This window comes from Melozone crissalis, unplaced genomic scaffold (assembly GCF_028551555.1).
Source record: "Melozone crissalis strain CALT ecotype California unplaced genomic scaffold, PUWL_Pcris_2 ptg000245l_1, whole genome shotgun sequence".
NCBI lineage: Eukaryota > Metazoa > Chordata > Aves > Passeriformes > Passerellidae > Melozone > Melozone crissalis.
In genome coordinates, this window is record NW_026536004.1 from 133,529 (window position 1) to 144,025 (window position 10,497).

The window sequence follows — 10,497 nt, forward strand, 5'->3', positions numbered from 1 at the left end:
CCGGATCTTTTACAAGAACCGGTGGCCTGGCTTTAGGCTGCAGCTGCTGGTGACTGCCAAAGTGCCGGACCACTGGAGGATTTTGGCTGTCAAAAGAGCAATTTAGGAAGTTAAGCGTGTACAATGCCCTTGACAGCCGGACGTGGGGGGTCTCCACCTTCATCGCCGGTTGTTGCCGGGATAAGATCTTCTTAAAGCTCTGGTGGGCCCTCTCCACCATGGCTTGGCCTGTTGGGGAATAGGGGATGCCAGTCGTATGGACTACTCCCCATTGCTGCAGGAAGCTCCGCAGCTCCTTGGAGGTATACGCAGGGCCATTATCTGTTTTTAGGGCCCTAAGGATGCCCAAGACAGCGAATGCCTGAAGCAGATGCTTCTGCACATCCGCTGCCTTTTCACCTGTGTGGGCAGAAGCATAGATAGCCCCAGAGAAGGTATCAACTGAGACATGGACGTAACACAATCGACCAAAAGATGGGACATGCGTCACGTCCATCTGCCACACTTCGCAGCTCGCCAAACCTCGGGGATTGGCCCCTGAGGCCACAGTAGGCATCTGATCTTGTTGGCATTGGGGACATGTGGCCACTATCGCCTTGGCCTGATCCTGTGTCAGATTGAACTGCCAGACCAGGCCAGGCGCATTCTGATGGAAAAGTTGGTGACTGATCTTAGCCTGGCCGAACACGTCTGGGAGAGGGGCCTGCGTAACAGCAGCCGCGGCCAGAGAGTCGGCACAACGGTTGCCTTCCGCAATAAACCCGGGCAGATCAGTATGTGATCTCACATGCATAACATAAAAAGGGTGCTCGCGGTGGGAGACTAGCTCGACGAGCCTGTTAAGCAACTCAAATAATCTTTTGCTGGTGACCTCTTGAAGAACCGCAGACTCAGCTTGAGACACTACACCTGCGACATATGCAGAATCTGTAACCAAATTAGAAGGCCCAGGGAACCTCTGGAATGCCCTGACGACTGTGTCCAACTCAGCAACTTGTGGAGAGCCCTCCACAACAACAACATCAGTCTCCCACTGCTGAGTCTGAGGATCTTTCCAAGTCATTACTGACTTGTGGGATGCTCCAGACGCGTCTGTGAAAACTGTCAAGGCATCCAGCAGCTTCCTGCTCTGAACCTTTTTCAGCGATAATTTAAACTCCGAATTGAATAATTTGTGGGCCGGCCGATCTACTGCGATGCGCCCGGTGTAGCTGTCGAGTGCAAACTGAAGATATTCATTAGTTTGCAGCAGTTCTTCAAAGGTCTTTAATTTGAGTTGTCCTGATTCTAATTTAATTGGGATATGTATGCATGCGAAATCACACCCCGCCAGCTCCCTGATCCTCGATCTTGCTTTGAGGATCAGTTCGGCTACCAACTCCTGTGGCCGTGTCATTCTTTTGGACCGATGGTGGCTGAGAAACACCCACTCTATAATTAAGAGGGGGTCACCCAGCCCCTGGTCCTTTACACTGGTGTCCCACTGGTGTATCACGCCATGGAGATGTGGCAATTTTCTCAGTATAATAAATTTGAAGGGCAGGCCCGGATGGTAACGGTGGGCCTGCCTGGCCAAAATAACTTTCTGTATCTTCTCCAAAGCCACCCCTGCCTCTGGGGTGAGAGCCCTAGGGGAACTCAGCCCCTCTCCCCCTTTCAACAAATTGAAAAGGGGGGCTAGGTCTTCAGTTGAAATGCCTAGCCAGGGTCTCACCCAATTTAAAGACCCACACAGCTGATGGACATCCGCTAGGGTCTGGACTTTTGTCCTAATAGCCAATTTCTGCGGAACAATGGTCCGCTTTGTGATTTCGAGGCCCAGGTATTTCCAAGGTGGCATCCGCTGAATTTTGTCCTGCTGGAGCTCGAACCCTGCAGCAAGCAACGCATTGGTTGTCAGGTCAAGCGCATGGGCAAGCAGACTGTGGTCGGGTGCACACACGAGGATGTCGTCCATGTAATGGTGAATGATGACGGCATCCCCGAGGGCTGTACGTATGGGTGACAGCAGCAAAGCGACATACCATTGGCAGATCACAGGGCTGTTCTTTAGGCCTTGCGGAAGCATTCGCCAATGATAGCGCTTGGCTGGGGACTCACGATTGATGGATGGAACTGTGAACGCAAAGCGCGGGGCATCGTCTGGGTGCAGGGGAATCTGGAAAAAACCATCTTTTATATCTATAACTGCCAAATTCCAGTTTTGAGGGAGCATTGCTGGGGAAGGCATCCCTGGCTGAAGAGGACCCATGTCCATTATTTGTTCGTTAATTTGGCGGAGGTCGGTCAGGAGCCGCCACTTGTCCTTATTAGGCTTCTTAATGACAAACACTGGGGAGTTCCAAGGTGACATTGTCTCCACCAGGTGGCCTTTCAGTAACTGTTCCTAAATGAGCTCATTGAGCGCTTTTAATTTTTGCTTGTTGAGTGGCCACTGCAAGACCTGTACTGGTTTATCTGACAGCCAATTCAGCTTCCAGGTCTGGCGCTCCTCAGTGGCCACTGCCCGAAAAACCTGGGGAGCCTTTGGGAGGTCAATTCTGGCTCCCCACTGGGCTAGTAGGTCCCTTCCCCAGAGAGGCTCGGTATAATCTAAAACGAACGGGCGTATAGAGGCCAATTGCCCATCGGGCCCCTTAATTTGCACAATGCTCTTAGATTGATTGGCCAATTGAAGGCCCCCAACACCTGAGATTGTGCCCGCAGCGCTTTGCAAGTCCCAATGTGACGGCCACTCCTGAGAGGGAATGATCGTCACATCCGCACCTGTGTCCAAAAGACCCCTCACGATCTTTCTGTCCCCTCCCAACGAGAGCTGACAAGTCAGGCGGGGCTTCTCCCTCCCCACCAGCTGTGCCCAGGCTACTGTCGGAGGCGATGTCCTCTCCACGGAGTTCTTCCAATTATCTTTATCTGGAACCGGAATAGCCTGGGCAATGATCTGTCCCTTAGGGAGGAAGAGTGGGGGTCGGACACAGTACAGCCCTACCACGAAACGGTCCCGGTCGGTAGTTACTAGACCAGGGACGATGTGAATGTCTCGCGGTGTGTGCTTTGTGTCCCCGACGACTGTCCACCTGCAACGTCCAAGTTTCCTCCAGCGACCCGGGTGTTGCAGGTCGACAGACACCAGCTGGATGTCACTACTAGGGAGATAGAAGTCCCTAGTTAGCTGCAGCCTGTAGGGACAGAGGACATGGTGTCAAGCGCAGGTGTAGGCTGAATACCACAGGTATGTGTCAAGTCTGGTACTAAGTAAGACAAATCCGGCAGTGTGTACGGCAGCTCTCTGTCGTCTCCTCCCTCCCCGCTTGTTGTTAAGTGGCCTGCCGCATTTTTGTCTTCGCGCAGGGAGGGGCTGCGCTCCAGGCCTAGTTTTTTGTGCCCTTACTCTCCTCCTTTTCCCGCTTCCTTCTATACTCCAAATAATCTAATCGCATCTGGCATTGAGGCATCCAATGCCCTGTCTTGCCACAGAGGTGGCAGGGGTGGGTGGCTGTTGATCTTCTGCCGGACCCGGATGTTGGGGGCCCGGCAACGGGGGCAGCTTCTATATCAAAGAAGTCCGGTTCGGGGTCCTCCGCAAAAGCCACTGAGGCTCTTTTAGGCCGCGATGGTAAGGATACCTGGCCTACCACGGCCTCTATCATGACCTCCACCGTGGGCCGGGGACTTCGAGGGAGCCTCCTGATGGCCTTCCGACACTCTAGGTTGGCGTTGCTATACGCCATCCTCCAGAGCATCTTCTCCCTGTCGTCGTCCCCGGTCGCCTGCGCCTCCACGTATCTGTAGAGGCGCTCGATAAAAACCATGTAAGGCTCTTGCGGCCCCTGCCGGACTTCATCGTCCTCCCATTGGGAGGTCATCACCTCTAGCTTATAAAAGGCCCGCTCTGCTGCCTTAGCGGTCTCTACAAGCTGAGACGAGAACAAGGCCTTTGCTTGAGCTATCCCCTCTGCCCACTGTCCCTCGCCTAAAAGATATTCTTGGGAAATTGCCAAACCGTCCGCGTCATGAGACACTGAAGGATTCCCCCAAAGAATCGGGAGAACCTCCACTATCTCCCTCCTCCATTCCCCCACCCAGACCCTAAACTCCATGGGTCTTGTTAAACTAGAGAAAAGGGCCCTCAGGTCCGCCGGCACCAGATCTCCCTGTGCAAGGGCATTCCGGAGCATACCCCGGAAGTATTCAGACCCGCGGGAGTAGTCCTTCTGCGCCTTGCTCAGTTTCTTAATCCGGGCCTGTGCTAAAGGCACCCACTGGGCCTGAGAGCTCCCCTCCCCGCTGAGGTGGTACGTAACCGGAGCGGCTTCCAATAAAGGCGCCTGCCCCGGCTTCCAGTCATCCATCCCCCCCCACCCCGAACACAAGGCGTGAGAACCGGAAGGGGGAGCGTGGGAACCGGAGTTGGAGGAGGTTGAGGCGGAGTCTGGCAATGGGGCAGGGCGAGGGAGTGGGCGCGGCACACCGCCCCTCTCCGCCCCCTGGGTGGAGTTCGGAGGCGGAGCAGAGTATGAAGGTGGAGCAGGGGAGGAGTAAACAGGGGGCTGAACTGGGGGAGGAACCTGGGGAGGAGCCGACGGAGGATCGGAGGGCGGAGAAATGGAAGGAGCAGAGGAAAGAGATGGGGGAGGGACAACCGAAAAAGAGGTTCGGTCCAGGGGAAGGAAAGGGTTAGCATTAGGGAGGAAAGGGTTAGGAGGAGAAGAAAGAGCCCTGGCGGGAGCGGCCGCGTGGCCGCCGCCATCTCGGGCACCAAGGGACCCCTTTTGAGGGTCGTCGCAAAACCGAACAACTTTGGGGTTTGGAACCGGGGACTTGGGGACCGGGGTAGAGGGTAAGGGAAGAGAAGGAGCCTGGCCAGGGCTCCTCGAAGGGGGAGGCCGAGCCGGTCGAGGGGGAGCAGGGGCAGGATGGACCCCCTGCCTCTGGTCGGCCCTCAAAATCCCCCTCGAGGGCTCATGCCTACGGGACGAGGGAAAGGTTTGGGGGACAAGGGCAACTGAACGAGGAGAACGAGGGGACAAACCAGAAACCGCGGGACATTTCTTAGGCTCCACAGGCACGCCGAGTGTCGCATGAACTCTGCGCGCGCAATACGCCACGGTGGCTAGTTTTGTCTCCCCGGAATTTATGGCCTCTTCTAATTTTGCCACAACGGCTGCCCAAAACCGCGGCTCTTTTACGCGTTCCGGGGAGACCTCGGGAAACCTAGAAAATACCCACTTAACTAAACATTTTAACTCCTGCTTGCGGGCTTTCTGACCACCCCCAAGCAACAAACCCTTCACAACATAATAAACCTCCTTCTGGGATTTTTCCAAGCCGGCACCCATTGCGCCTTTCTAGAGCAGAAACTGCTACCGCTAGAAAGGGGGAAAATCCTCTGATGACGCAACCGCACGCCCGGGAAACAACGAGAACTTAAACAATGAGCCGCCTGCCGCCGGCCCCTGCCCCCCCCCCACTGCCCCAAAGTCTGGGTAAACAGCCGGAGGGAAAAAGAGATTGGGTGATGGGTGCGGCCCCACGTCTGGGGAAATCCGGCACCCAAAGGGAAGAGAAAACAAAAACGGCGCGGGGGCGAGGAAAAACCTCAAGGAGAGAAGGCGGGGGGGTAGGTCCCCAACGCAGGGCATATACCCCTAGGGAAAGTTAAAAAGGCAGAGGGGAAGCCGGAGAGTCCCCAGGACGGGGCCCGAACTCACCAATCCTGCTGCGGCGACAAAGAAAAAACCAGGCGAAGGTCACTTGTCTCGGGGAGTCGTCCTCTGAGGGTGCGAGGAGTCCCGACTCCCTTCCGCCGGGGAGCGCTGCTTGTAAAACGAAGCCTGCTACTACCCGGAGTAGTCTGGCGTCCAGAGGATAAGTAAATCCCAACTCCGCAGGGTCCAGTCCGTGGTCAAAAGTCCACTTCGTCGGCCCCCACGTTGGACGGCAAACTGCGCGAGGGCGTACACGGCCCTAAGTCCGGCTAGCTGAAGGGGTAAAGCGGCCGACGCCCCTGCGCATCTGAGGCCAGCCCCCCTTGGCGTCCTGGCCTCGGGCTGGGCTGGATTGCGGACTTGGGTTCGCGCTGGACGAGACGAGAGAGGAGGCGACCACTTGCTGGGGGTAAAACGTCGGTTTATTGAAGAGCCCACAGGCAGCACAGGGCAAACCAACAAGTGGAAAAACCCACAGCAAAATGGCCCCGAACACGGGGGGAGACAGAGTTTTACAGGGAAGGGGTGGAGACGGGAGGGGAAGCCCAGCTAACCAATAGGGGAACATGTGGGGAGGTACATAAGAAAACTGACACAAGAACTTATCCAATAAACATAGAACAAAGGAGGGGCCCTGGGACGCCAGCCAACTATGACCCCCAGAGAGAAGAATGTTCTCGAAAGCAGGGAGGAGTGGGGGGTGATTGACTGGGCCCAGGGAGGAGGAAAACTTTACTTATATGGTGGGATAAGGGAGGAGCAGTTATGTGACTTGGGAGATTGACAAATAAGGGGGGCAGGGGTAACCGTGGTAACATAACTGCCAAAGACTCTGTGGCGGGAAAACTGGAGGGGGAAGAACCATCTTACAAAGAACAGGGGGAGAATAATACCTAAAATGGGGGAACAAAACAAGAAACTTAAAAACACACTACAACACATCAGAAGCAAAGAGCTTAGCAGGATTCAAAACAAGAGGGGACATTTCTGCAGATTATATTTGCAAAACTTCTGTAATATTGTAACAGCTTAAAAATTCTGAATATTTATCAAACAGGAGCTTTGGAGTAAATATAAACTATAGCTTTGGGATATGACTCAATCATTCATACATAATGGAAGTTTAGAAGCTTCTAAGGAAAGGAGCACAGGAATTATTCTTCCTAACAAAGTTCACTTTAAAATGTATGGATAACCACTTCAATTTTTTTTTTTTTTTAAAGAACAGAATCAGATAAAATTACTCTCATTTTTCTTTGCTACAAGATATACTTCTGTGATATATAGGCAATAAACTCCAGACAAACAATATAACATTCCCTCCAGAAATAAAATACTCATAGCTTTTTCACTCTGTTGTTTCCAAACCAGGCAAATAATTATTACGGAGGAGTCAATAAGAAAAAAAAAAGAAAAAAAAGAAAAAAAAAAAGGCATGTTTTTCTTTCTCTACTAATAATCTCATTTTAGACTCTCTTGAAAACAGTTGCAATTTTTGTCTCCTTACAGAATTTCCCAAAATTATTTCAAGTTTTGGTGAGCCTGACCCGACAGGCAACTAAAAACTTCAATGTGAGTTGTGCTTACCTTTGCATGCCCTGAACAGTTGTTTAGAAACAGAAAAAGAGAAAACAAAGCAGAAAAAAGAGACAAAAGAAACCCCACCAGAACCCCATGAGCAAACTACCCACCCCAAAAATGGCAACAAATACATTTAAAATTATTTTAAAGCCTCTTTTCCTATGCATGTGAGGAGAATAGACTGGGATTTGCAAAGCCATGATACGATTTTATATGGTTCCTAAGAGATGAAAACTTTAAGTTCCTTTTAAATTTCTATCCACTACACTTTTTATTATACAAAAGTGTAGACAATTATAAGCTAAATTTAACTTGTTTCTCCCTTCCTACTTTAAGATCATTTTGCTTCCATTCCTGCTTTAAATTCTTTCCCTTAAAGTTAAAATAAAGTCAAATACTGTTAGAAGTTACAAATTTCAAAGCATCATGTCAATAAATGAAAGGGTTTGGTTAACAATGAACACTGAAGTTTTATCAAGAGACAATCAATCTCAAGATGGCGAGAAAAGGGAATTTAAACTACAATTTTTAATGAATACTGAATAGCATTAACACTTACTGGCACATTTTTATAGGTAATTGCTTCAGGCCTGACTATATTGAAGCCACAATAAAAAAAATGAAACAGGCTGAGTATGATAAGTGGCTTCTGAGACAGAAATATTTATCCTTTTATACTAACAGAGGGGAAAAGACACAGAGAAGAATACTTGAGCCCACACCGAATATAGCAGCATCCTCCTCACACGTTCTACTAGACTACAAGTGTAAGGACTCCACAAGAACACACATCTCCACAATTGCTTTTCTTGAAAAAGAAAGGCCAGACAAAGCAGAAGCTCCAACCCACACTCTTATATGATGGTAGATGACACAGATGCTCCTGTTCCCACCATCTGCTGGTATTCTACATAGTGTTGCTCATTTTGGTTAGTCTTATCTCCTCCTCCAGACTGCATCAATCACTTGGTCTCTTTCTTTCACACCCACACTTTCAACTAGGCTTGAACAGCTCAACCACACCGGCAGTCAGGAAAATCAGAGGCACTTATCTCAATCTTTGTGCCACTGTTACTTCTGTTTCTTTTTCAAATCTTTATTTTGGTGAAGAGAAAACCCCACCATGGTGAATTCTTACTAGGAGTTTGTCCAGGGAGGTGAATTCTATAATATGATACAACAACAAGGGCTATTACTTGTATTATGCCTTTGGAGAGAATAATGCAGAAGTAGTAAAAGTGGTTCAAGTAATCCTCTAACATTTAAAAGGCACTTACCCATGAGGCAAATGAAAATATGGGAAGTGCATGAACTGTGAGACTCAGTATAATCTATTTTTATTGCTTACTGCAAAAACCTTGCCCATAAGTATTCTCAAACAAGATGAGGCCATAAATGCCTAAACACAGTACTAAATGAATAAAATAAACTATTATAACAATTCATAGGAATTTTATAACCCATCATCACCATGCATAAGGATGTATCAGTCCAGTGACTTTATTAAAATCAAGATTCCAGCCTCCCACATGCTGTTCTATTGGCATATAAACATCACAGGGAAGCAACAGATGGGGTAAATAAAAAAAGGAAAAGAAGCTTGATACTGCAGAACAAACAGCCACAACAGGTTGTTTTGGGATGTGACACAACAGGAAGGAATTGCCTCAAAGCGCACAGGATGGCTTTGGAATGCAGCACTGGGTCCCAGCATCACTCTTACACATGAGACCAGCTGCCCATCTATGTGTTAAGTAACTTGCATGAGGAAGGAGGCAATATCTTCTACATCATCCATTATCGCTGGAAGAAGAAGGAGGCACTGTCTTCAGGGTAGCCCTGGGTTACTTAAAAAGATGTTTCCCCAAATTTTATCAGCACAGCTTACAAGGGTTCAAGGACAGGCTCCATTTTAATCACTGCAATGGCAAATTGGACATTCAAAGGCTTTTGGGACACCTGTGTTCTCTATTCTCCTTTTTCTCCAGGCCATACACATTGTTATGATTCTCAGATATCTCTCTGGGTTATGAGGCCAAACGTTAGGGTTTCAAACAAACATTACTTTGGAATCCTTTTCTTATGCCAACTAATTTAGATTAGCTAAAGGAATGTCCATTTTATCCTCATTGCTCCTTTATTCACTATAAACTTGTCATTTTTCATGGCATAATGTTTGTCTATGTTATTAACTCTACCCAGACACATAGCCAAACACAGCACAATGTTGCTCAGCCCCCTGTCATTTTCTGATCCTTTATAAAATGCTAATGTTCCAGAATATTTAAATTGTTAATCAAACGGTGGTGCTAACAGGTTTAAAGCCATGACTGCACTTTAGCACAGTTCATTGCTCAGAACTTATGAGGTCACTGGAGTCCTATTGAGCAATCAATTCTGTTCAGTTACAGCTGTAAATTCTTAGCAGCTATAAAAGTGCCCATTTCATACTACAAATAAATATATTTTAGCTCCTCGTCTGCATGATTCAAAGTCAGAAAAATATAATTTATATTGCTGCCTCTTCCTTACCTTCTCATGTCCTCCTTTATGTGCAGATTTATTAGTTCTTTAGGAACGTGGAAGGAGAGGGTGGTCTCAGCCATCTGCTCCCGGATCCGCATCCACTTGTTGTCAGAAGTAGGGAATCTATACAACTTACAAACAGGGTTTCTCAACACTGCAAAGAGCAAAAATAATATCATTGCTTTCATGTGCTTATATGAGTCCAAACATTTATGACAATAACCTGCATAATTATTATATTATTTCCCCCTAGCTTACAAAATTAATTTTAGTATCATTAAAATTCCACTAAAAACATTTAATATCTATTTCATTTTTATACCAGCATGTGGAGGGCAAAGTATTACTAGTACATCAATAAATCGCATTTTACCAGCAGAGTAGCTAACTTTTGAATTTAGGTCTTCAAAGTAGTGAGAATGTCAATCAGACTCTCTTTTCTTGCATTTCAGCTGGAGTTAGGAAAACCAGAGAGCACAAATGAACAATGAACTCAGTACAGCCACCACCACAGCTTGCCAGCACCACTCACAATTCCAATAAATTGCACAGGACTCAGGGTTCAGCTGCATCTTCCCCTGGACATGCACACACAAATCATTAATGCAAATTGGAGGTGTGCTTCTGCATTAAAGGAAACTTGAACATATTAGAGTTACCTGGAACTTTGATGGGGTCAAGA

General features: G+C 48.5%; 1 protein-coding gene across 1 annotated transcript in view; it reads right to left on the reverse strand.

The window, feature by feature from the left end:
* LOC128949503 (type II inositol 3,4-bisphosphate 4-phosphatase-like) overlaps window positions 1-9,886 on the reverse strand; it is an 80,294-nt gene extending 70,408 nt beyond the window's left edge. The window contains exon 1 of the mRNA XM_054294355.1: window positions 9,822-9,886. Within this exon, the coding sequence (XP_054150330.1) occupies window positions 9,822-9,829 (8 nt within the window). The 5' untranslated portion in view covers window positions 9,830-9,886. The remainder of the gene's footprint in view (window positions 1-9,821) is intronic.
* Window positions 9,887-10,497: the final 611 nt, after the last annotated feature.